The sequence below is a fragment of the Phyllostomus hastatus genome, unplaced genomic scaffold (assembly GCF_019186645.2).
Source record: "Phyllostomus hastatus isolate PE091 unplaced genomic scaffold, TTU_PhHast_1.1 phas_contig_150, whole genome shotgun sequence".
NCBI classification, from domain to species: Eukaryota; Metazoa; Chordata; class Mammalia; order Chiroptera; family Phyllostomidae; genus Phyllostomus; species Phyllostomus hastatus.
Window position 1 is genome coordinate 31,401,168 of NW_025333611.1, and position 27,116 is coordinate 31,428,283.

The window sequence follows — 27,116 nt, forward strand, 5'->3', positions numbered from 1 at the left end:
GGGCCTTAGCTTCTCCTCTCCTTCCCCTGGGCTTTCTGAATGACTGTACCCAGACACAACTGTGTCGAGTTACGCAATGTGGTTTACAGCCCCAGCCTCAGAGCGGCCAGCTCAGCAAGGCTCACCCTGCTCGGGGATCACCTCGAGGACAGATGCTGGTGATTGGTTTGAGAACAGAACCTGGGGGCACAATCGCTGCCAGAGGAGATGGGCAGAATGATGAGCTGCAACCCACTGTCACCGACTCATCGCCAGCATAACTTGGTGGTTTCCTGCAGCTTCTCTGCAAAGGCTGTAAAACCCACAGGACACACCCCTGCAGGCAAGCTCAAAGCGGGATTGTCGGGGCCTGGGCCAGGGCGCTGTAACCACGCTCCTCCGTGTGCCCGCACAGCTGGGACTTATCTAGAAGGCCCCTGTGAGAGAGGAGAACTCCCATTTACCGAACATTTACTCTTACCAAGCCCTGGGCTCAGCATGTTTTGCCAAGTATCTACCGTAGTTGGATCTTTACAACCACCCTTTGAGATAGATAAGTAATATTGTATATAATCATTCCTAGTGCACAGATGAGGAAACCGAGGCCCAGAGAGGTTACATATTACTGGCCCGGGGCACACCCTGAAAAGGTCATCAGGTAGAATGCGTGCTTGAAAAAAACAATTAAGTTAATGGAGAGAAAGTTTCATTGGTTTTGTGTACACCTGAGGAAGTGGCTGAATCATTCAGCAAACCAATAAAGCACACAGTGAGTGCTAGGTGCTGAACTCAGTAGGTCAACACCGGGCAGCAGCGTCTTCAGGGTCTGCAGGTGTGGAGCAGAGAGACCTGTGTGTTGCCCAGGGAGGTAGGAGGGGCAAGGCACTGGGGGTGGGTCTTATGACTGGCAGAAGCGACTGCTACTCTCAGCCAGAAGAGAGAAGCAGTGATTCTCTGGGTGGCTTTTCCGGCTCCTAGGTGCTCATGGAGCTGGACTTTTCTGCTGGATCAAGTGTTTTCTGGAAACCTCTCAGATGTCAGCCTGACAGAGAGGGGCCAGAACTCTGAAGTGCTGGAATCAATGGCTTGTCAGACACCCCGGCCACAGAAGGACTGCATCAGCATCTGCAGCCACTCCAACCACAGAATGTGTTTCAGACACTCATTTACAGGTCCAAAGGCCAAGGAGCCAGGTGTCTGGAACTCTTGGAGTTTCGGCTGCTGGGACAAGGCCCAGGAAACGCCATTGCCTCCACCCCATGTGCCCCCTTAGAAATGCAAACAACCCGGACTCACCGAGAGGAAGGCAGGCTGAAACCGGAAACAAAACAATCACAGTGACCGCGCCCTCGCCCCACCTCGCCCCTGCCTTCCTTCAACCCCTATGTTCTGCACTTCACAGGTTACAAAACCATTTTTTCCCTTGATTCTTACCGAAGCCCTGGAAGGTAAGGGACACTCGTGTGGCCATTTTACAGATGAAGAAACGGAGGCAGAGGTTGCTGAGGTCACACAGGTAGCTGAAGACAGACTTGAAACTGGAACACAAGGCGAAGGTCTCCCTCGCCAGAGGCTCGTTCCAACGCAGAGGAGTTAAAGGACAACAACGAGACCCAGAAAACAGGAAGAGTAATGTCACAGGGCCCAGGTGCTGTCACCACAGAGGCCAAGGCCACAAGCTCCCAGAACTTGACACCTGCGGCGTTGTTGACCTCTGCTGCCACCAAGTGGCGATTCTGCAGCTTAACAGCCAGGAAAGCCTTTGGGTGGCAGATTCTTTTCTAGAGCAGAGCAGAGGTCTCAAAGGGAGCCCTCGGGTCAAAACTATTTTCAAAGAACACTGAGATAGCACCTGCCCTTCTCATTTTCTCAGAAATGCACAATGGAGTTTTCCAAAGGCTACACGGCAAGGGGCGGCACAGCAGAGTGAAAGCAGGAGCCTGTGAGGATCCACCTGTCCGCTGTGAAAAGCAGAATTCAGGGAAGATTTGTGAAAATGTAACAGTGCAATTCTTTCATTATATATCTTTGGAAAGAATAGCTATTTTCATTAAAATGTTACTATGTTAACATGTGATGGGGTTTAAATATTTTTAAAGTTCTGATTTAATTTCCGGTAAATGTTACAATCTACAAAAACAAACGTTCTTCGAGGCCCTCAGCAATCTTGCAGAATGAGAGGGACTGCTGTTGAGAACTGTTTTTACAGAGTGTCAACTAATGGTCATTGGTGCCCATTCAACGCCAGCAAAAATCTCCCTTCTGGGGCGAGGTGAAGAAGGAAACTATTCACTGAAAAACAGCTCAATTGTGACACAGCACGAGTTGTGAAAATAGTGCGGCTATAGAACAGCCCTGGGGCCAGGCCTCTCTCTCCAGCTAGACAGCTCCACTCCACTCCGAGCCCATCTTCAGAGTTTCAACTCACCAGGGAGACACAGCTTCATTCCTCAGTGGAAAGAAAAAGTGTACTCACAAGTGAGCGGGGGAAATGGTTTATACAGACAGAAGTCCCTGCCCCTTGTCCCTGATTGGTCTGTCCTCTTGCAAATGAGGGCTTCAAATCTTCACAGTTCGATGGGTGTGAAAGGCACTGTCCTGATTGGTCAGAACTGAGCCTCTCTTATTAAAGCTACGCAGCTGTGATTGGATGAGGAAAGTCTCAATCCTACTGGTTGAAATCGGATTCCAGGAAACCTTTATAAGGACAGGCTCAGCTGGCAGAAACAGCAGGTAGGTAATTCAGTACAGGCTTCTTCGTGAAGTGCAGTTTGCATGAGAGACCCCTTACAGAAATGGCTGCTAAGCTGTTTTTATTATTATTATTTTTAAGTAAGCCCAGTTAGCCACCAGGAGCCCCTCTTAGTAGGTGTTGCCTCTCCCCACTGCCTTCAGAGTTCACAAGAGTAATGTTATTTTTTTGACTGGTAACAGGAATGTTCCCTGTTCATAGAGATCAGGGTATCCAGGCTAACGAAAAAAGCACAGAGGCAGGAAAGCCCGGAGGGTGGTGGGCAGATAGGAGCTGGTTCGGTGCGATGTTTGGATCACTTAGTCATTCCTTCAACAAATATTTAAATGCCTATTATGCTCCTGGCCCTGGATGGGATGGAAAAACTGGTTGTAGTACAGGGAACCTGGAATAGGACAACAGGAGGTGAGCCTGGAAGAGCAGCCACGATGGGAATTCCCAAAGGCCTTCAGTGGCATTAGGGACTTGTACACTGTATCTCCAAACAATTTTCTTTATAAAGCCAAGGGAAAAAAAAAAAAACAACAAAAAACTGTTCCTTGGGCTGAACAGCAGGCGGCAGTGTAGCCTCGAGAAAATTATCGCCTGGAACTGGCAGTCCAAGCTCTAGGGAGGAGCACAGGTACACTGGAGCTGCAGTTTCTCCATCTGTAAACTGTCAGCAATGCTTCTTTTCACTTGCCTCCTCCTATCATGGAGTGGATCATAAAATGATCAGGAGAAACTGGGAGGGGTCCGACACCTGCAGAAGGTTGTTCATTGGATCTCAGCCTTATCGGGGAAGTCCTGCAGACAGACCCTGTGAATACACCACCACTTCCAAACTAACTGGGCAACCAGCACCAGCACCAGGAGGACTAGTTGAGGCAGACTTAACACATTCTAGGACATGTCAGATAAAAGACCCTGGGTCACCAGGAATGGACTAGAAGCCCGTGAACCTCTCTTCCCCAGTGTCCACAATGCCTGCCTAGGACCAGCAATGCTGGGGTGGGCAGGCAGACCCACTTCTCCTGTCGACAGAACCATACACCAGAATGGAAGGACTGCTGTCCCCAACCTAGAGGACAGTGTCTGAATGTAACAGGTGCTCCACACATGTTTGATGACTGAAGAAATGAAAGAATGCTCCACACCTGGAGGGATGGAGAGTTCATTTATTTATTTTTTTAAATCTGCACCCAAGGACATATTTTTCCCATTGCTTTTAGAGGGAGACAGACAGAGGAAAGGAGAGAGAGAAACATCAATTGTTGCCTCCTGTATGTCCACAGATGGGGGAATCGTTCTTGCCCAGGCCAGGAATTGGACTGCCACCTAGGTATGTGCCCTGACCAGGAATCGACCCTGCAACATTTCAGTTACTGGACAATGTCCCAAGAAACTGAGCTACATCAGCCAGGGCGAGGGACAGACAGTGTAGACTGCAGATGTGCTCAGGAAAGCCCCGCCCCATCGCCAGGGGCCATGAAGCAGAGAGATCAAGGCGGGCATACTGAGGCTTCTTTTCAAGGAGGGAACCCTTTGCTAAAGCAGCAGGATAAACTGATGAGACCCAACACTTTCAATTTCTTTGTGCCCAGCAATGCTTTGTCTTGGTGCTGGGTCTGTTAGGGCAGGGGATTTCCAGAGACACACTGTGAATCACTCACGGGGTATGGGGGGCGGGGTGTGGGGAAATCTAGGGGGGGAAAAGAGAAAAGAAATCTAAGGGTATTTTCCCCACTGGGATTTAAGCTAGGAACGGCAAAGAGATTCATTTGTGACTGGCTGGTGGTGGCTGTCCAGGGCACTGTGTTGAGGAGGATTCTGAAGCTCCACTCAGCCCCACCGGAGAGGGCTCTCCGCCTGAGTAAAGCCCCTGTAGTGGGCTCAGCAGTGCGGCCCATGCCACCTGACAGCAGGGGAGCAGGGCCTCCCCGCATGGTGCTAGTGAGAAATACAACTTAGAATCATGGCATCATTCTGTAAACCAAACAGTGGACAAGTATTTTATTTTGCTTTGCTGTGTTTCTACATGTGAAAATAAGGCCCAGAGGATGCCCATACCACCCGTGCTCAGGGCCTCACTGCTGAAGCGCTGGATCAGCATGGGCGCTGGCAGGGTCGGAAGAACGCCTCCGGGGCTTCCTCTCCCTCCACCACTGCGCCCTCCCTGCCCACCTTGGGCAGCTGGGAAAAGCGAAGTGAGCCTTCTCACCTGCGTGGAGCGGCCTCGTGTCCGGGTGACATCTACGGGGACCTAAACAGAGGGAGGAGCGAGAGTGGCTTGTGTGTCTCTCCAGGCAGAAGCATCTGACACAGAAAGGACCTGTAGAAGTTTTCAGTGTTTTTATTTGGAAACTTAGAGACAACTCCAGCTCCTCTGTGAATTCCCAGGGAGTTTACAGCAGCTGTGGGGAGCAGGGTCCATGTCACCCCACTTTTTACCAGATGCCAGTGCAGATCTGAAAGAGACAGTGATCGAGCACTGGTCCTTCCCAGGCAGCAGCTCGGTGGCTCCGGCCCGGAGCGCCAGAACAGAGCGCTTGGCATCAGCAGAGCAGGGATTCTGAGATTCACAGCTTCTGGAATGGCCACACCCTCCCTGCAGCTGTGGGGATGCAGCCCTGGTCAGGTGACACCAGCCCTGGCCCTGGGGAAAAAGGAGGAAAGAGCAGGCTTCATCTATCTGGGGTTATCAGTCAGCGAGATCTGGCATTCCACCCATTTGGAGCTGTTTCAGTGAAGCAGCAACCAGCCACTATCACCGTGAGACTGGGCTGGTGCAAGGCCATGAGGCTGTCCAGGTTATTTGTAAATGCGGGAAGAATGTATCTTCATTCCTTGAAAATGAATTTTCCTGAAATTGAAATTAGGCCAGTGAAGAGCATGAAAGTCAGGGCATGGGGCAGGACAGCATTATTCCAAGAAGGTTCTAGAGGCAGGGGATTGGGGTGGGGGCTGGCAGGAATGCGTGCCATGGCTTCGCGGGCCTCAGACAAGCCCAAGAACTGAGTGCCGGCCAGTGGTTGGGACCCCCTTTCTATCACCAGAGGTCACCTTCTTCGTGTTGTCTGACTCTGGATTCTCCGCTGAACAGAGAAAACTAACCACATCACAGAACAACCACCTCATGCTGTGTTCAGTCAGTCACAAATGGTCCTCGGGGCACTCACATGTTGACTTGGAGACAAAAACCCAGCAAGTGGGTGACAAAGAAGTGTTCTCCCTGGGACGTCAGGGAGGCCGGGAGGCTCTGCGACTGGTCGGTGGACGGAGGCTGAGGCTGCTCCGAGCAGGGCCGTTTGCCTGAGTACAGTTCCCCGCCCCCCGCCACCGCTGGCCAATACCGCCCACCACTCCCCGGTGTCCTCTAACATCATCTCACTGTCCATCCTCGGTTTGGACTACGAGGGAGGCATGGTTTCCCTGCGGTCAGAGTGCGGCTATTACTCTGGCCTGGACCATGACCTCTCTGAGACCTCAGAGCTCCGAGGCAGGTTCAAATCTGGGACTCACTAGAGGGTCTTGGTTTCCTTGCATTAGGGCAGGAAGTTGAACTCCTTGGGTGAGGCTGGTTTAAGATGAGGGTCCCCAAAAGTCACGGCAACCCCCTCATCCCAGCTGAGAGGCACCAGACTCCTTCCCATGCCAGCAGAGAAAAGACAGACAGACAGACAGACAGACATCTGTGCCCTTGTACATTCAGAGTACTTTCAGAAAGAAAAGCTTCCAGTTGGGGTGGTCACTGTTCTGAATGGCCAAATCCAAAACAGTCAGGACTTGGCTTGCTCAGAACACTTTCCTTCCTCCTGCAGTAGCCAGTCACCAGGGTGGTCACAAGTAGCAGAGTGCAGCTGTCGGCAAGCGTCCAGCCACTCTGGATCTGCCAGGTCTGGGCGTTAAAACCCCCTTGAGCTGAAGACTTAAGGACATGGAAGAATGGCCCTGGACTGCTAAGCAGCAGAGCGTTACGCAACATCGTGGGAAGCAGGACCCGGTGCTGGGCTGCACACAGAAAACCACTTGGAAGAATAATAGGAAGGTCTTGGAATTACAGGGTTTTTGTTGTTGTTGTTGTTCTTTTAGTTTCTTTTTTCCATTTTTCTACAATAAAAATGCATTTGTTTTATTATAGGATTTTTTTTATCTCTTCAAAGAGGGGAGTGGCCAATATCTGAGCACAGCTTTCAGAACTGACCTCTCCTCCCTGACCTGGACAGAACCTCGCACAGTCACCCGCCACACGAGGTGTTTAGCTATGCAAATGGTGTTGCTACCCCCTTGCTTTTGTGTGAGAGGGCAGTGAGCCGGGAAAGCTGTGTGTGTGGGTGCTTTAGGAAAGAGCTAACAGCACTTGACTTAGAGCCACGTCCAGGGCTTAGCCTGGGCTTGCTCTAGCCAGCTGGGCCTGGCCTGGCCTGGCCTGCCCTAGCCGTGGCTCCAGGCTCTGGCCCCGGTGCCAGGCTCTGGCCCCGGTGGGTGTCCTGGCTCAGCTCCCTCCCGTAGGCAGCAGGGGGCTTGCTCAACCTTCCTGATGAAGTTCATCCTTCTTGGGAGAATTGGCAGTCACCGCAACCAAGCAAAATGGTTTCTGGGTAACTGAAAAATTCAGTGACTCACTCCACTCTGTCTTCTGAGCCTTGCAAGTGACCAGTCTGAGGCGAGAGGTAGAGAAACAAGAGGACAGCAAGAGGAAGAGCTGAGGAGACACTGGAGGTGGACCATCCCGCCACTCCATGATGTTTCTGGCTATTTTCGTGCCAAGCTCTGGGAGAGGCACAGGCCACACAGAGGAGAAATAATAGTTGCAGCTCTCCTGGGACTTTCATGCTGGCTGGGGAGCGAGGGGCAGATATAAGGCAGGCAGATGTGGTAGGGACTGAGCAGGAGCTGTGGGAGGGAGCCCACACCAGGCACAACTCCTCCTGGCTGAGGCATCAGGGTAGGCTTCCTGGAGGAAGAGACTTCTAGACCAAGGCCTGGATGACAAAGAGGAGTTGATGAAGCCAAGGACAAGGGGGAAGGTGTGAAAACAGGGTGGGGATGACAGGCCAGGCAGGGACGTGTGGAAAGATCCAGAGATGACAGTGAGGGTGGTAGGTTTAGGAGGGCAGTGAGCGCAAGGCGGGCAAGGATGGCTGCTTTATGTAGAGGGCAATGGGGAGCCACTGAAGGCATTTGAGTAAGGGGGTCTGTAGCTAAGATTTCTGTTTTTAGGTCCTTCGGGCCACTGTGATCTTTCAGCAATGAGAGAGGGAGAAGGAAAGGGTGTGGGGGGAAGGAAAGCGGGCAGAGGTCCTCCCCTAGAGCTTTGGAAGCCTGTTGCTGCTCTCAGATTCAGGCTCTGAGTTTGTCAGGGAGATGGGGGGATGGTGCCCGTGTGACAGCGGGTGGACGCCCTGGTTTGAGTCCTCACTTCTGAGCCCGGGGCATTACATTGTACAGTGAAACTACACTTCTCTCTGTGTGGAAAACCAGACGGGTGAGCTGACTCTACAGAGGTCAGTCCTGAGCACCCCGCTCCCCACTGGACTCAGGGAGGCATTTGAGAAGGGCCTTTGGATGACAAGCAGGGTAGCAGTCCAGCCCCAGGACTAACTTGGGCTGGATAGCAGACAAATGCCAGAAAGACATTTTCATGGCAAAGAAGAGAGTCCAAAGCTCTGGGAGGTGCGGTCGGCTGGGGAGGAAGCACACTGACCTGGTGCTCAGGGGCCGGTCACCGCGTGGTCCCTGCGGAGGGCCCGCAGCGAGAGCTCATAGCCCAGGAACATGGCTGCACTCATGGGGAAGCCCCGCACAGCGTTCACCGTGATGCCTCTGAAAAACACCTTCGACAGGAGACGTGTTACCACAGGGGACTGGCCTGCACCCTCTGCAGGGCCACCACTGAAGCATGGAGAGGGGGCTGGTGGTGATGCCATGCAGGCCCCCATCTCAGGCCGGAGCCCACAGAGTCCAAAGGCCCCGTGCAGGTGAGGACCACCCAGGACGTCCCAGCCATGCCCCTGCCCGGACCCGGGTGACACCTGATGGCACTTTCCTTCCAGGCCCTGATCCATAAGCACCGAATGCCACAGGGGCCCCGTGAGTCCTGTGAACGCCCACACACACTTGCTCAGTCGCTGCTTTCTCTTGTAAAGATACACACGCACACACATGCACACACGTGCACACATGCACACACAGTTCTCAGGAGTCTGGGAGTGAGAGCGCTCCACTGGGCAATGGCAGACAGAGCACCCAGCCATGGCCACCACTGTGACGGGTGCGTCACAGCATGTCCCCCGAGGGGCCGGGGCGGGGAGGCTGTGCTGGAGGTGGCAGACACAGAGTCAGGGCGCAGCTTCACCGTTTAGAAGCTGTGCTACTTGGGTGAGCTCTGGGAGCTCAGATTTTTCAGCTGTGCCATGGGGGGGTGTGGGGGCGGCACACGCTGACCTGATGCAGCTGCTGAGGGAATAACAAGACGATGCTGTGAAGACCTTACATGGTGCCCGCCACGCCGTGAGCATTCCTTATCTGTTCACTGTCACGTCGCTTTGTACAGAGGAGGGTCCTCAGTGGGGCCTGTGTGGATGAGCAGCTAGCCCAGCCTCTGACTTAAGGAGACTGCCTGTGTCTCCCATCCCTGGGGAATATGATAAGATGCTTCCCTTCCTGCCCGTATCTTCTCGCCTGCTGCAGGAACACACTCATCAATGCCATCTAACTCCAGCCCTTGAAGGTTTAACCCTATGAGTAGAGCTGAGCCCCATTCCGGAATAACTACACATCATGCAGAACATGCTGAGAACAGATAAGGGCTTTGGTGAGCAGCGGGTGGAAGGGAACTGTCCTTAAGGGTCGTCTCTGGATGCACCGTCTACAGGCAAGCTCCTACTCAAGATAAACAACCAGTAACGGTCAGGCATCAGAGCAAACCTGTGAACTGACTCCTGTGTGATTTGCATGATTTGCTGAGTTCATAAAATAGAGCTGGTGTTGTAATTTTAAGAAAGCAGAAATCCAACCCTTTGCATTCCCCTTTTCCTGATAGTTGGGTGCTGTGGTATCAGAGGTGGTACAGGCCACTGTCATTGGCCAGGACATCAGGTGACGTTCCTTCAGGGGAGGCGCCTGCACCTTGATGCTGGTGGCCTGAGAGACACAGCTTGACTGGGATGCGGGGAGAAGGGCCTTGTGGGCTCGGGGGGAAGCCTCGACCTCGGGGAAGGGGGCCGATGGACCAGGATCCCAGAGGTGGGCTGGTGGCCCCTCTAAATCCTAGAACAATTCGGGTGGGGGGGTGGGCGGGACCTTGTACCATTAGCACTCCTCCTCATGTCCAGCCTTTCTGGAATTCCACAGGCATACCCAAGGCTCCTGGAGGAAAATCCCTTGCCAGGTGCCCTCAGAGGCCCCCTGTGGACCTGGGCTGGGTTCTTCGAGGCAAGAAGCCAGACAGGACCCAGTGTGGAGTATGATCCTCCTGTCCCACAGCACTGGGCCCTGCAGGAGCCAGGGGCCACTTCGGAGAGACAGCTGTGACCTCCCCCCAGCAGCCGTGTCTGCTCTGCCTCTGCTCTGCGAGGCCGAATGGTGGCGAAGAAAGCGAAGACTTTCTGGCTTTTACTGCAGCTTCCAGAACACAAAACACTAGACTGGGTTGTTCCTCATGGAGCCTCAACAGCTCCCCACTGCCCAGGGTCAAGTGCACACCCTCCTGGCCTGTCAGGATCCATGCTCTCTGTTCCTGTGCTTTCTCTGGCTGCCCCTTACACCTGTCACTCTGGGCAGGCTAACAGCCTGTCACACCTCCTACTGGGCCACCTCCCCCCATCACTGGGCCCCTGCTGGAATGCCCCCCAGACTTGGCTGCACCCTCGAGTAGCCCTCCCAGGGCCACCCCAGCTTAGAATCGGGCCTGTTGCCTTCCCTGCACTCAGTGTCTCTGCTGACACAGCGCTTCTCACACCATCTTCCGATTGCCCATGGCTTGCGTGTTCTCACACTAATACTGCCAGCAAGGGGTAGGGAGGGCAGTGTGTGAGCTTTGCTTCTGAGTCCCCAGCACCTGCACTGTGTGTGGCCTAGAACCCTCAGTAAGTCTTATGAAATGAGTCAGTATCTGGCTGGCTGGCTGGCTGGACGGATGGATGAAAGGAAGAATGAATGGATGGATGAATAAGCAAATGAACAAATGAATGAAAAACTCTGTGATATGAAACAGAATGGCCTCTGAGTTGTGAGAGCCCCAGTGGTGACTGTCCTTGAGGGGGATTCCTGGGGTAACGAAAGGCTCCCGAACCCCAAGGTGCAGAACCAAAGAGCAAGCAGCCCTGGTGCCTCGGAGAGCTTGTCTGCCACAAACGTTCCTCCCTGGCCCTCCTTGGAGTTATCCAGTCCCATCCAACTGTCCCCACCCCTTTCACAACAGCCACCTCTGTGGAGCTACAGGACACCTTGTCACTCCCCCCTGCCCCTGGCATCCTTATTTCGGAGACAGCTCTCCAGGTCAGAGCCGTGGCCCATGCGACCCACGACGAACCTCTGAGCAGGCAGAGAGTGGACCCAGGCATTTCTTCTGTCCTGGCTTGGGAGTGCCCTGAAAGTCCATGGACTTCTGGTCCTTACCATGAAGGCTGCCTGACTGGCACTAACCACATGAGTTACAGAAAGGGCTACTGGAATCGGGCACCATCACTACCACTTCCCTGCTTTCCGATTCTCTCTTACCCACGGGACGGTGGGAGCAGCCTGGAGCTTTGCACCGTGCCCCAGGGACTGGCAGTACAAGTGCTTTAGGACAGGCATCCCTCAGAGCCCGTGGCCAAGCCCCCTGGGGCTGGAGCCACCCCTCAGCCCTGGGAAAAGGCGTTCTTCGCACCGCTAAGGATTTGACTGTGAGACAGCCCAGCTTTCCAGGACTGTGGGGGGTTTCTTTGTTACTATATGTTATTTATATGCAAACACACATACAATGTACATAAATACACACCCACCTATATGCTTGCACAGGCTGGAATATTTTTGGAATATATCACAGAAATGACAGTGACTGCCTGTGAGAGAGGACCCGCAGGAGGGACATTTGGACAATGTATCCTCTTATACCTTTTGAAGCTTCCTGTGTTTGTACACAATCTATCTTTAACCTTCTAATTAAAAAATTAAAAATTAATCCCCATGAGCTGATTAACCAGGCTGAATATTAGGATCTTTTTTTTTTTTACAGAGCACTGTAATTTTTGGAGGAAATAAATTAGCAATATATTTTGCCACTACAGACACTTTCAGATTATGGCATTAATATTACAGATAGCAGACAGAAATATCTCAAATAAAAACAGAGCATCCCATTTGAATTTCCCTCATGTTGCCCCTCTGTGATTATCGGTCAATCACAAACTGTGCCTCTGCAAAAAGGCAGTTGAGTTGAGAATTCTGGGAACATGGCAGAGCAGGAAATACCAGGAATCTGCCTTCCCCTCTAGACAACCACTATACTAGCAGAATCCATCTGATTTTGGAATTCTGGAGCTTATTGAAGGCTTGCAACTTCCAGGGAAAGGGCTGGATGGTAAATCGTGATGAATTTCAGTGCTTAGTGAGGTGGCAGCTCCCCACCCTCTGCACGTGTCCCCGGCAGGGTGGGGAGCTGCGTGCGTGTTCCTGGAGCAGTGTGCGCACAGCGTGTGGGAGCCAGGATAGGCAGTGGGGACCCTGTCCCCGCAGTGCTGAAGACCTGTTTCTGATCGCAGAGGTGCCCTTTTTTTTCCGCACACCCCACTCTCATTGATACAGGCTGCTCCCCCTTGGGCTGCAGGGACTTCCAGGGGATTTAAAGGGCTCATGCCCCTCTACCTGCATTTTTCTTTTTTCCCCCATTTGGGAGGCAGACATTTAGGACCAGGACATTTAAAAGCAACTGCATGTTTGGGGAAAGTTAGGAAGTGACTGAACATGCCCAGGGAAAGGTGAAGTCTCAGAAAAGACCTGAAAGGACCTTAAGCTCACACCTGGTCCTTGGCACAGAGGCCGTCTGCAACAATTGGAAAAACAAAACAATGAACAAAAGCAATAACTAGAAGCACTAAACCCTTGGAAAAGAAAATAATCTGATCTCGAAAGTAACCACACTAGGGGATTCAAATATCCAGTTTTCAACAACAAAATCATAAGGCATACAAAGAAACAGGAAAGAGTGTCTGTTCAAAAATAAATAAATCAACAGAAACTGTCCCCCAAAAGACCTGATAGCAAAACTACTTGACAAAGACTTAAGACAACTGTCTTACAAATGCTTGAAGAACTAAAGGGAGGTGTGGAAAAAGTCAGGAAAATGATACATGAACAACATGAATATATTGGTGAAGACAGAAAATCCATAAAGAAACCAAATAGAAATTCTGGAACTGAAAAGTATAACAACTGAAATGAAAAATTCACTAGAAGGATTCAAAGGCATATTTCAACAGGCAGAAGAAAGAATCAGCAAACTTGAAGATAAGACAATGAAAACGATTCAGGCCAAAAGTTATTGGAAGAAAAAAGATTGAGGGAAAGAGAACGGAGCCCGAGGGGCCTGTGGGAAACCCTCAAGCTAACCAATATACGCATTGTGGGGATCCCAGGAGGAGAAGAAAAAAAGGGGACGAGAGAATATTTGAAGTAACACAGCTGAACACTTCCCAAATTTGGTGACAGACATGAATATAAACATCGAAGGAGCTCGACAAATTCAAAGTACAATGAACTCAAAGAAACCCACACAAGACACACAATAAACTTTTCAGAGATGAAGACAAAGAAATAATCTTGAAACTAGCAAAAGAGAAGCAACTCATTGCACAAAGGGTCCTCAGGAAGATACCTTTAGAGGCCAGAAGACAATGGGATGATCCATTCAAAGTGCTGAAAGAAAAAAATAGTCTATTAGGAGTCCTATATGCAGCAAAACTATCCTTCAAGAGTGAGGGAGAAATCAAACATTCCCAGATAAACACAGGCTGAGGAAGGTCGTCACCACTGGACCTACTCTGCAAGAAATGCTCAGGGGCGTCCTTCAGCGTGACATGAAACGACACTGGACAGTCACCTGAAGCTGTACGAGGAAGACAAGACCTCAGTAAAGGCAGATTCATAGGGAGAATGACGTCAGCATCACAGCAGCACAAGACATTCCTTGTTTTGCCCCCAGCTCAAGGACAAAAATGTGGCATCCGCCCCTGAACGAAGGTGCCTCCGTGGGAGCTGTGGGATCCAGCACCATACACTGAGAGACCCAAGAGGAGCATCTCCCATCTGTGTATCCAGCAGACAGGCCTCGGTACCGGCAGGGGAACTGGCTGTAGCCCCTCCTGGCCATGGTCCACAAGCACCTGGAGAACACTGGCTTGGGCAGTCACCCACAGGTGAGAGAGCCTTTGTGGAAGTCCAGGTTTCCAGAGGAGAAGTTCCAGCACTCCGATGGAGGGAAAAAAATACAAATTTGGATGCACTGGAGCGGGCAGTTAATAAATATCAGAGGGCTTGGAACAATGCAGCCAAATGAGAGAGGGTCCAGAGATCAGCAGTAACATTAAAATGGATAAAATGAATACTAATACCAATGACAAATGGATCTCTTCCTAAATGTTCTCTGTGTGTGATGCATTAAGGTAGGCACTTTTTATATGCGTAATTCAGTTTAACCCACGAATATCCCTGTTATTCATGGTTATCCTTGATACACTGAGCCCCGGAGAGGTGAAGCACATCTTGTCTGGATTCCTCCAGCTCACAAGTAGCCAGGCCTGGCTACTCAGGCCTGCTAATCCTGGGAGGCGTATCAAGAAAATCAGGGGCCTACTCGAGGAAGAGCAAGGGTTTCTCTGGAGGGTGCTCAGGGTGTTGTGGGAGGCAAGACAGACAGGGAGAATTCATGTATAACCTTGGAAGCCAGCATGGGAGTCTGATCTTTACTCTGGGACAGTGTAGAGGCAAGAAGGAGCTTGGGTTTAGGACAAGACCCTTGGGTGCAGGGAGGAGAAAAGAGGAGGAGGGAGACGAGGCCTGGTTGGAGGCTGTCTCAAAAGCGGAGGCCAGAGGTGTCAGGCTCTGGACTCGTGTGGGTGGGAGAGCAGGAGACAGACCGGGGGGCTGGAACCTGTGGTGACTGAAGTGGTTCTGGGCCTTCCCACATGGGGGAGGGGAGGGGGAGGGCAGGCATGAGCAGGGAGTGAGGAAGGACCTCCCAGCCTGTTTTGACGACAGGGCAAGCATCAGTGACACACAGACACAGGTCCGGGTCCCGGCTCTGCCACACCGCAGCTGCTGGACCTCAGGCGGGTACCAGTCTCCTCTGAAGCTCCGTCGGGGGGCACACCCCCCCTCTACTGGCCCAGGGCAGGGACGAGACAAGTTTCTCTCACAGTGCTTGGCAAGCGGTGACTGCCAGCACCTCAATTTCCCTTCTCTATGATCTCACGTCCCCCCAAATGTCTGACCCACCTTCCAGGGACTGACACCGACCCCGCATGGCTGCTGTGGGGCTTACTTTAAGACCGTCCTTCTGGTAACTCTGGGAGATACAGTCCAGGACACCTTTGTATTTGTTTAAATAAACCCCGTCAGCTTGGAGGCGACTTTTCACAACATCCATAGGAGTTGCTGTCCCCCAAGAAATTGCTCCTGTGAAGAGAAAGACAAACAGGTGTCAGGGGCTGGCTGGTTGGGTCCTGGAGGGGACCCTGCATATTTCCCCCCTCAGAGGCTGAGGGAAGTGAAGACACTCAGGGTTAGGGCCTGTAAAGGCCGCTCCTGAGCCTCCCTTGACACTTGCCATGGACCCCTGTAGGCCTTGGCTCTGCCATCTGTAAAGTGGGGCCGTGGCCCCTGTCTTCACGGGGTTGCGTGAGGATGGATAAACGGATGCATGGGAAGCATTCAGCCCAGTGCCAGGCCCACAGCCAGTGCCTTACAGGCCTGTATTGGTAGCTTTTATGGAGAGACAGGACGAGGTCCCGCCGGTCGTCTGCAGCGCCTTTCCAGGGGCAGGGCAGGGCATGGCCCAGGGGGAGGCCTGAGGCTGAAGGCCAGAGGCTCCCACAGGCAGGGTTCACCCCGAACAAACACCGGCAGAAAAGAGGCTGCTGGGCAAGGAGGGGCCAGCCTGGGGACTGCCGAGGAGAGCAGGAGCAGGTCTTTGAAAACCTCTCGTCTCTTCCAGATAGTGGAGCAGAAGAAGCCTTGGGACCACGTGCCCCTGTGTCACCCTCATTGGATAAGCTCAGATGCCCTGGTTGGAGTACTTTTGTGACTTTAAGAGGCTCTAGGAAAACCATTCAGGGTTATTGTGTAAACATGAAAGCTGGCACGCTCTCGGCTGGGGAGAGAAAAGCAAACCGATGCCGAAGTTCAAGGCAGCTGGTTTGCAAGGTTTTGTAATGGCTGCCCCAAGCCCTCTGCCCACCCTGGCACCCAGCCCCTGTGGCCCCTGCCCTCGGCCCTCAGGGAGCCCTCTGGACCCCTCCTCCCTCTGCCCCCGTCGGGATGACAGGCACACGCCCCGTCCCTCAGCCCATGGAGAGGGTATAGCGGGTGGAGGTTGGCCTGCCACGCCACTCACACCTGCTCTCACCAGAGATGAGTGACGGGGGTTTGGGGGGGGTGAGGGGAGGGTTGTCCTCTCAGCCAGCAAGTGCTTACTGAGCAAAACCGGGAGCTGGTACAGGCCAGGCCTCAGCTGGTGGGGGTGAGAGAAAACACTGGTGTTTGGTGGCTAAGACATGGGCTTCGTTCTGTGTTGGCTGAGTTTCAAGCATAGCTAATTATGAGGAGGAGGAAGAGGAGGAAAGACACTTGTCTTCTCTCAGCATCTGCCGTCTTAAACAGCAACCGTCTCTGGACTGCCGAGCCGCTCCGGCCACCGCTGCATTTCTCTCTGCCCTGGCACCCCCAAAAGTGCTGTGAGACTCGGGTTCTCTAATTTCCTTCGCCCTGCTCTCTCTCAGGCCCACTTCAATCAGGTTATCACACCTTCTCTTGATCAAAGTGGGTCTTGTCAAAGTCCCCGATGACCTCCAGCCACCACGAGGCCCCATGGTGGGGAGAGAGCCGGGCACAGGCAGCCTGCAGCAGAGAGAGCGGTGGGGCTGGGGCTCAGCCGTCGGGTGCAGGAGCAGAAAGTGAGTGCAGGTGGTTAAGCCGAGCCCAGAGAGCCTGAGACACCCCTGCAAGGGCACTGACTTCGACCCTACAAGGCGTGGGGATGCGGTGCCAGCTCTGAGTAGGGAGGTTATGTAATGGGTCCATGGTCACAAAATGAGTAAGTGTGAATTTGAACTTGGATCTTTGTGATGCAGAGTCCCTACTATACTGTCTGAACTGGCTATGTGACCTCGGGTTGGCCACCTAATTTCTCTGAACCTGAGCTTCCTCATCTGAAACATGGGGAGCCTGACGCCTACCTTCTGGGGGTAATGAAACACTCACATGAGAAAAGCTTACAGTGAGCCAATATTCCAGAACGGTGAGCCGCAGAGACCGATTTCCTTTGCAAAGCTCAGAAACACTTGGCATAGAGGAAGTGCTCCAAATGTATCTTCTGGTTGAAAAAGCTGAATGAGCTTGAACAGAGGTACTTGTTACCCCCACAGGTCCAGGGAGCGGAGATGGAGAAAGGGAGGACCGTTCCCCACTCCTAGCCCCTTCTCCGGCACGTGGTAGGTACTCAACATGAATTGCTGGATGAGTGGTGGGCGGGTGAATCCTGCCCCTCCCCATGGCGGAGCAGGGCATGTCAGCTCCCCAGCTGTCCCACTGCGGCGGCCAGCACAGAAACGGTGACCGACGCTGTTGCCTTACCTGCTGTGCCGCCTGCCAGCCACACAGTATAGGGGCTGGGTTCCGAACAGGCCTCGGGCGTGATCCAGTCGCTCACGAACACATAGGGGATAAAGTAGAGGCAGTAGCCCGGGACGTCCCTCAGCAGCATAGCGCTGGCACCCCGGTATAGCCCCACCAGGCCCTCCGTCCGCACGATGGTGGCGATGCAATGCACAGGCCCCTGGTAGGCTGGCCACTCCCCGAGAGCCACAGCCCTGGGCTTCACACTGAGGTTAGCTGCAAAGACAGGGGCAGGCGATAACAAGTGACCCAGGGGGCAAGAGACTGGCCATTCTCTGGCACTGGAGCCAGCTCAGCTCATTGACAGTTTCTGCTCACGTGGCCCACTGGTTTTTACCAAACCTTATGACCTCCTTGGCAGCTCGAACCAGGGCTCTGGAGTCCCAGCAGAGAGGCCCTGCCAACAGGTATAGCCAGGCTGGAGACAATCCCATCCAGGTGACAAAGAACCAGTTGCCTGAGAATGCCCAGGGGTTCCTGGCCAATCGTCACTGTGTCTTCCTAAGCAGGTGTGGCTGCAGAGCTCCTAGGATCAAATATGAAAAGCCACACCAAGCTCTGTCTTGAAGCAGAGACTGGAAATCCAGCGCAGTGTGTGTGTGTGTGTGTGTGTGTGTGTGTGTGTGTGTGTTTTAAAACAGTACAATGTGTGAGATTTGGACCCAGCTCCAAATCCTGGCCCCCCAGTTACAAACATTTTGTCCTTGGCAGGTCACCTCTTTCAGCCTCTGTTTCCTTGTTTTGGTGAAGAACTCAGGCCAACACTGTATTGTATACTTGAAAGCTGCTAAGGGAGTAGAGTTGAAAAGTTCTCACCACATACACACCCATAAAATGGTAACTGTGTGAGGTGATGGATGTGTTAACCAAGCCGACCTTGGCAATCATTTTGTAATACACACATGTATCACCACGTTGAACACCTTAAGCTTACACAGTGCTCTATGTCAAGTATATCTTAATGAGGCTGAAAAATTGTGTTCAAAATATAAAAGAACAGCCTGTTGTGCGTATAAATAAGCAATACCTGTAGTGTGCTCAGCTAGGAGCACTGCAGGGCTGCACTACACTATCCAGAGACCATTCTGAGACCCAGGTTGGCCAGCACGGATCGGGTGCAGGATGCACTGGCTGGAGGGCTGGACTTGCGCTCACTGCCTCACTCCAGCCCTGGTGCCATTGGTCCCTCGAAGTCCAAGAGCACACGGCTGCTGTCCCCTTGTCTGACCTGCTGGGTCTCTGCTGGCAGATCACAGGTTGCTTTGTCTGTAGCTTCTTCTAGGAGTGTGTATAGCCGGCAAGTGGTGACTCTCTCTCGTATTTAACCCTACCATCTGCTCCCCCACTGTCTGCATCACAGACGCCCCCTCTCCTGCTGTGGACCCTTTCGCACAGCTTCCCCTGACTCATGGCCGGAGAGACCGCCCAGTCCCTGTGCAGACACAGCAGACTTATTCTCAGCTTTTCCCCTCCTTGGAGAGCTAGCACGACATGCCCAGGAAAGAAGTTTGGCTGCGACCACTCGCCTATTCTGCCGCCGGGCTTCAACTCCCAGAATGCAGCACCTCGGTTTGGTTTTGCATATGCTGGCAGAGAGGCAGACTGGTTTGATTACGGAGTTGAACTTCCAAGTCCCCCAAGTAGTTCCACCTTTATCAGGGGAAAGTTTAGGACTAAATATTCAGCTTCTCGACGCCACAGCCCAAACTGGAGATTTGGGAGTGAAGTGCAACCTTTCACACACGTCCCAGAGCAGGTGGGGTCGAGGAGGCAGTTTCTCTTTTCCTAGGAAATGTCACTGAATGAAGTAATCCTGTATTTTCCCTCTGTGGCAGCAGGGGGAGAGTAATCACAGCCATGCTGTGTGGACAGGAAACTGGGTCCCATTCACTTCTGCCCCAGATCCCACAGGAAGTGAGCCACGTTTGGGGAGGGGCACATAGGGCCCTGTGAGCTCAGAGAGAGATCAGACACTGTGGTCTTTGAAAGTCTACTGAGACATCACTGGGCACCCCTTCCTCTCCCAAATCTACCACGATGCTGCGGGGTCCTCCTGGGTAATTCTGGCATTAGACAAAATAGATGTAGTTGCCCCAATGTACAAACTTTGCCAGGGCCAGGCTCATGTCCAAGTGCAGTGATCTGACCCAGGAGTCAAAGATGTCATGAACCACCGATGGGGACGATGTGGCCTCCAGGAGTTACTGACAGGACGAGGATCTCTGGTAACACTCTGCTTGCTTGGAGGTACGGAGGTTGAAAAAAGTACTTGCCCAACCTCGAACTGGCCCTGTTAACAAAAACCTGAATTTGCTTCCTTTTCTCTCCAGAGTGAGCAACAAGGAAGCGTTCCTGCACGCTCCCCCAGCTGTGTTCCTCTCCAGGTGCCGACAACCTGGCCTTGAGTCCAGGTTTGCACAAGTCAGCTGTGGGTGTGATGTGCATGCGTTTCAGGAATTCTAGACTGCAGGGTGAGGCCCACCTTGTTGGAGGTCTCGCTGCTGCACAAAGAAAACCAGCTGAACCTTGAACCAGACACTGAACTGAGACATCGCTGGGCACCCCTTACTCTCCCAAATCTACCAGGGTCAACCCCAGGATGACCCTGGGAACAGGACCCTACCTTGTACTTCTCCCCCCGCTCCCCCACAGGTCAATAGTGAGGAAATTCTTTAGCATACGAATACATGTGTGGTTTTGTTTTCAGAACCTCTGCAGGGGGACCCTTTACCCCAAACTTCGTCAGGGTGCGTGTTTGCTGAGAACAGGGATCCTCTTACCTGCCTCCGTGCGGTCACTGGTTACATGCCCTACACTGACCACACTGCCCTCTGACCTGCCGTCTCTTCTCCCACCGTCACTCGGTCTCATGGTGACCTTCACGGCGTTCCTCCCTCCCCCCGGATCGCGTCCAGGCTGGGCCGGTATGGCAGTTAGTTGTCCTCTCTCTTTAGCCTCCTCCAATCTGGAGCCTTTCCACAGCCTTTCTTTGTTCTGTTGTGACTCTGACGTTTTTAAGGGTGTGTGGCCCCCCTTCTTGTAAACAGGACTTTCCCCACTGAGATTTGTTTGATGTTTCCTTGTTGCCACACAGCGCTTACGCACTGTTGGCGCGACCTGCTCCCCGTTCTTGCCTCTCTGCCCACGAAGACTCATTACTCTCAAGAGCCTTCTCTGGCCTCCTATACCTGTTGGGTTTTTTTTTTTTTCATTTTGATTCTTCTTAAATTGAGGTAGAATTTACCTTCAATGAAAGGTATAGGTGACAAGTGCACAACACGTGAGTTCCGACAACCGTCACCACACCCTACTGAGGAAATGACATCTTATGCCTGAAACAAACTGTTTTGGTCACACCCTGCTCAAGCAGAGCACGGATTCCAAGCCCAGCTACCCTCTCCTGCTTTTCAAGGTGAAAGACTGCGACATTATGTGTCACTCAGTGAGACGCAAATCTTTCTTTCGGGCGATGGTTGTTACCGTCTGCGTTAGCAACGGTGGTAAGAACGAGCCACCTGGGACCCCAAAGCAGAAGACAACAGCGAGTGCTCTCAGTGCTCAGAGTTCTGATGCTGGCGGCTCAGCCGGGAGGCGTGGCCTGAGAGGTGTGGCCTGGGAGCCAGGACTGCTGGACTGAGAAAAGCACTGAATCAGGATTCCTGGCAACTCCAGCAGCGGGCCAATTTTAGTTTGCAAAAAACAACTTTTGTTGATCCCTAAAAACGGACTTGGGAGGTTGCTGGCAAGCAGCTCTTGGAAATGTGAGCAACCCACGGCCTTGCCTGTCGTCGGCACAACGACCCGAGGGAGAAGGCTGGGAGCCGGTGGGCACCGTGAGTCCCCACTTAACGTTGCAGGTAGGTTCCTGCCCCCTGTGACTTTAAGCGAAATGACACATCGAGGAACCAATTTTACCACAAGCTAACTGATACAGACAGGAGTTGGGTTCATGTGGCATATTTCTGGTCAAAAAAGTACCAGCACACTTTTAAATAAAGACCCAAAACACTTCTAAGATTAAACAGTAAAATAAATGTGAACTATGCATACATTTAAGAAACAATAATAAGAAACAAGAAGGAGAATTATTTTCCAGCTTGCTCATTCCAGTTCAGGGTCGCAGGGGCCGGAGCCTGTCCCAGCAGCTCAGGGTGTGGCAGGACGCACCCTGGACAGGACGCCCTTCCGTGGCGGGAACGCACACACACACTCACTCGCTCACACTGGAACACCTCAGACACGCCAGTTCACCTCCCGTGCACATCTCTGGCATGTGGAGGAAATCTGAGCACCCACAGAATACCCACACAGGCACAGGAAGAACATGCAAACTCCACCCAGAAGGCGGCCCCAGCCCGGAACTGATTTCCTGAATCACTGTTACTAAGAAAGGATGTTGAACGAAACAGCGTCCTTCGAAGCCCTGCCGTGCTCCGCTTGACTGAGCTGCTGGCTCCCGGCCGGCCTGCTGTCCCTGGGCCTCCGGGACTTGGGCTGGGGGCGTGCGCACGTGTGTGCAAGTCTGCCGGGCAGAGTCATCTTCCTTTAGGGCGAAATGTATTTAGTTTCTCTAGAACTTTTTGTTCAGTGAGGATAAGATCATGAACCAAATTTTGCTAGTTTCTTATCACGAGCGCTTTCCCACTGAGACTAGTTTTTGCTGTTGTCTCGAAATCAAGAGCCTGCTACCTATTACAATGATAGGTATGGATTATACACCCCAAACACTCGGAATGCCTATGTTTTTCTTTGTCTTCCCAAACTCAGTTAGGATCAGCTCAAGCCCCTGCGCCAAGGCTGGCGGGATGTTCAAAGTCAATGAGATCGGCCCCCATTCCGTTCCTAATTTTCCCCTTGGAGCGGAAGAGGGCCTGCGGAATTCTAAAGAGACCCTCTCCTCCAGACCGCCCGACCGTATCCAAAGTGGGCCCACCCCTTAGTCCACATGCTGCGGCTCTGGCCCCCCTGGTCTGCACCGGGGCCGGTGCCCTGCCTGCCCCCTTCCTGGGCCGGGGGTCCCTTTGAAGAAGGCTCTGCAGAGGGCAGAGCGTCCAGGTTTGGCCAACCCTAAGGGGTATCCACACGACTACCTCTTGGGGGTCCTCCCACCTCAGTGGGGGCTGGACTGGCTCAGACACAGGTGAGGGCCCCCACAGATCTGCCCCTGCTGCTCCTCTTCCCAGAACCCAGGACCTTGCCCCAGCGTGCCACTGTGCCCTCCGCGGGTACAAGCAGAAAAGTTCCATTTCTTTCTCCTTCTTAGAACTGCTATCCCATTTTTCAATGGGGTGAGACCCTGGAAAGAGGAAAGCTCGCTGAAACACCATGGCTGGTCATTGATTTACTGGGCCTGGCCCTCAGGAACACAAGGTCACTCTCTGGAAAGGGAATCACCACTAGGCCGCCCCTGTATGCGTGGATTTTGGGGGTCACTTCTAGAGAAAATCCTGGGCAAATCGGTGGTCCACAGATGAGGCCCTGCTGGTCCCCAGTCAGTGGTGTGCGGGCTCACCAGACGGTCTGCACTCGGGTACGTCTAGGCCAGGGGGTCCTCAAGTGCAAGTGGCCAACGTGGAGTTACCTTGACTCCAGGATCCGTAAACACTGTCTAGTTTGACAGAACGCCGAACATCCCTGACATGTACATTACGGCCGTTTTTCTCATATGCATAGGTGCCATGGCGGGGAATACACAAATATTTACTTAAATATTCCAATAATACTCATTAGTAATATTAAACATTATTACTAATAACAGCCTCTTGTCACATGGGTTTTCTTAACCCACGAATGCTGGAAGGACGGCTGCCACTCTATGGGCTGGACCCCATTTCATACATTAAAAAGGGACTTATAGAAGGAGCTGTGAGTCCCCCGCCCGGGCCAGAGGCCGTACCCCTGCTATGGTCTGCTCTGACTGCTGCTATTTTGCCCTGACTGGTATTTCCTGCTGTCAGCAAATTTCTGGATGGCAGGAACCACACACCGTGGCGTGTCCCAGGGCACCGTGACCTGGTGCCCATCCGACACTGTGCCCCATGTGTGTCTGTGCTTCAGCATCCACTCAGTGAGCGCTGGAGCATCTGATCGGGCAGATCTCGGGGCTGGGGCCTCCCCACGGTCCACCTCCCATCTCCTTGCTCATCCAGCCTGGCCTTGGCTGGTCCTTGGGCCAGAGGCTGAAGATACTACAGGGAACTCCCAAACCATGGGCCCAGCTACTGCACTGGTCTCAGATGCTGTCTCAGATGCTGTGTAATACCCAGGCACGGGCAGGCCGCCTCCAGCAGACAGGCCCGGTGTGACCTCAGTGGTCTGGGTTGGAGCAGGCTGGTGTAACCTGTCAGTCCGCTTCTCCAGGATATTGCCAACTGGGAGACTCTTGCCCAGTTCCTGTTTGCCAAGAGTCCAGTGGCTTCCTCATGATCTACAGGGTCCAAGGTATCCAGACAGTTTAGTAGAAAGAACTCTGGGTTAGGAGCAGCCGAGATTTGCTTTGCTGCTCAGTGAGATTTTATGTACGATGTGGTGGAAAGGACTCTCCCACACTGGGCCTCGGTTTCCTCATCATCTGCAAAAGGGGGAGGAGTAGTAGCCCATGCACCTCATTGGGCTTCTGTGAAAAATAAGTGAGAATGTTGCCAAAGTTACTCTCCTAAAATGCATGTTTGGCAAATGTTCTCTCCTTGAGGCAAATAGTTATCATTCCTAATTTTATTATCCTGTCCTGCTGTGACCCCAGATTCCAGATCCCAGATCTTGGATCCCAGATCCCGGATCCCAGATCCCGGAAGTGCTGGGCCTGCCGACCTGAGGCAGCGGTGGCCCGCTGCCAAGCGTACCGTGGGAGACGGTGAATCCCCGCGTGGGGCCAAGAACTTCCAACACTGCTGTCAAGTCCACAAACCAGGACAATACTTGTTCTTGTTCATTGAGTCAAAAAACAAACAGGTGTGTTCCCGGTGGGCAGAGCTTCACAACAGTGTGTTCTGTTGTGTGCACCTTTATCAATCTCTGGTAGCTGCATGGGGCCACAGTTTGAAAATCACTCAGTTACACTGTCCAGAATTCAAGGACTCTTCTGGAACTACATGGCTGAATGCCTGGCCTCTCCACAAACCTTCTCCCTCCACTCTGGGCTGCCATTGCTCCAGTCCTCACTCCCTGTTAGCAGCCCAGAGCCTGCTGGAGAAGAAGGCCCCGGCTACATGGTCCTGGCTGGTCTCCGGTTCTTTGTGCTCCTTGTCTGGCTCCAAGGGTTCCTGCCTTCCCGTGCAGGCTTCCCTCCAGGAAGTCTGCATCCGTAGTTCCTGCCCCGCACCAGGGAACTCTTGGACAATCCTTGTGTCTGTTGGAAGGCTGCTCCTCCCCAAGGCCAGACTGGACTGTCACATGTCTTTATGGTAGCAATAAACCCATTGCCAAGGAGAACAACTGGTGTGTGCCGGCTTCTGAGACAGAGTAGGTGACATTCGTAGACAGACATTTTCTGCAGATTCAGGGCAACTGGAGAAATGGCCTCACTCCAGCTGCCAGCATGGGGGGCAGGGACTCCTGGGCTCACATGGGCTCTGCGTCCTGGTGCGCAGTTGGTGACCACACCCACCTCTCTGCTGTGACCCTCCCGCCCAGTGCGTCTCCTCTCCACTTGCCCAGAGGACCTTCTCCTCCTCAAACCCTGGCCTCTCCCTGTCCCCCTTATTCCATTCAGGATATCTTGAAGAGGCGAGAGCCAGGCCCCAAAGCAAGCTCTCTCATTTCCTTCCTCTTTGAGCTCAATATTCCCTCTGAATTATCTCTCTTTCCTTCTCCTCTCCCAACTTGGAAAAGACTTTTTCCTTCTCCTCCCCTTTTGGAGACCTCCTGATCTGCAGAGCCAGGCTCCCAGGTTCCAGAGCCTCCCGCGGGCCTTCATACCCTACACACCCGACTCTCTGCCAGACTGCGCGCTCCCTGAGGACAGGGGCTGTGGTCTGAAACCTCTGATTTGCCTGCTGTGGTGAACTCGGAGCAGAGCTCTGGAAATGCTCGTGAGTGAATGAGTCCAAGAGCGAATTCAGACAGGCATGCCAGTCAGCCCTGTGCCTCCTGCCAGGCTTCGAAGTCACTAGGGTGGCTAGCACAGAGTTAGTGTGCCTGCTCCTCTGAGCCCTCAGACTCTGCCCTCTGCTGGTACCGAGGGCTTTCTGCTCCGCACAGCTAGGCTCTTCATGAAAACCCAGACCTGAAAGCTCCGGGGTGGGGAGGATGAGTGGCATCAGCTGTGGCCTCCAGGATGTGACTTGGCCTGGGTATCGGAGGAGCCTGGGCTTGCAGCTCAGGCCCAGCAGGGCACCCAGGGGGGTGCATGCCTGGGCAAAGGGTGATGACAGCTTTAAAAGGAAGGGTCTCTCTCCAGGGGCCTCACTGTCAAGTCCACAGCCAACTGGACTCAGGGCAACTCCTCTCCGTCTGCCAAGTGGCAGAGGCCCCTGGAGAAAGCCTCAGGCGAGATAGAAGCGTGTACAGGAGGGAGGACCGCCGTGGGGAAGTGGCGGTGGTCAAGGCCAAATGGAAATTCCCTCTAAACTCCAGCCACCGTCAATGTTGTTGGGTAAAGCCCTTCCGTATAACAATTTCACATTTGTACCAAGAATCTTAAAAATGGCCATAGCCTCTGACCTACTCACGAATCAAAGAGCCCACACATTTAGGGAAATAATCCTACATGAAGGCAATTCTGTATGGACAAATTTGCTGATATCACTATTTTTAAAAAAGGAAGAACTGTGAAGAACCGAAATTGTTCATCACTAGGGTGATTGTTAAATAATAAGTTTCCTGCCCTGGCTGGGTGGCTAACTTGGTTGGAGAGTCATCAGTACACCAAAAAAGGTCATGGGTTTGATCCCCAGGCAGGGCACACACCTAGGTTATGGCTTTGACCCCTGATCAGGGCACGAACAGGAGGCAGCCAGTCAACACTTCTCACACAAATATTTCTCTCTCTCTCTCTCTCCCTTCCCTTCTCTCTAAAAATCAATAAACATAGATCCTCAGATGAGGATCTAAAAAAGTAGATAATAAGTTTCCCGAATTCTAGCTAACACTGATTTTGTGTCTTCAATGTGCCAGGCATCGCCCTTGCTTTGCAGATGAGTAAACTGAGGCCGGGCCATGTGAGGTGGGTTGGCCACAGTGTCCTGACACCGGTAGAAGATTAGAAGCAGGGGTCTAACTGCAGGAACTGAATTCTGACCACACGACATCGTCCCTCTCAGTGGGTGTGCATGTGTGTGTGTTTGTGTGTGTGTGTGTGTGTGTGTTTGTGCACGCATGCGTACTCCATGGAACACTGCGCATCTTTTAAAAATACTACCCATTGATTTAAAGTAATTGTACACACATTTTAATGACATAAATGTGTTTCTGTTATAATGTTGAGTCAAAATAGGATATGAAACTGTCTCTACAATGAGTATAATCTGCTAAGATATTTAATCTACATGTATAAAGAAGAAAAGGAAACACATTTACGTACTAACAGTGA

General features: G+C 52.6%; 1 protein-coding gene across 10 annotated transcripts in view; it reads right to left on the reverse strand.

Annotated features, from left to right (window-relative positions):
- Window positions 1–5,047: 5,047 nt before the first annotated feature.
- Window positions 5,048–27,116, reverse strand: part of SLC25A48 (solute carrier family 25 member 48) — a 38,598-nt gene continuing 16,529 nt past the window's right edge. For 6 of the 10 annotated variants that reach the window (XM_045825423.1, XM_045825432.1, XM_045825482.1 and 3 more), the window contains 3 exons: window positions 17,546–17,803; window positions 15,237–15,370; window positions 5,048–5,366 (listed from right to left, as the gene is read on the reverse strand). In XM_045825423.1, the coding sequence (XP_045681379.1) occupies window positions 5,076–5,366; window positions 15,237–15,370; window positions 17,546–17,803 (683 nt within the window). In that variant the 3' untranslated portion in view covers window positions 5,048–5,075. Of the gene's footprint in view, window positions 5,367–8,417; window positions 8,548–13,558; window positions 13,613–15,190; window positions 15,371–17,545; window positions 17,804–27,116 lie in introns of those variants that run through there. The other 4 variants (XR_006784175.1, XM_045825460.1, XM_045825504.1 and 1 more) reach the window with 4 other exon arrangements.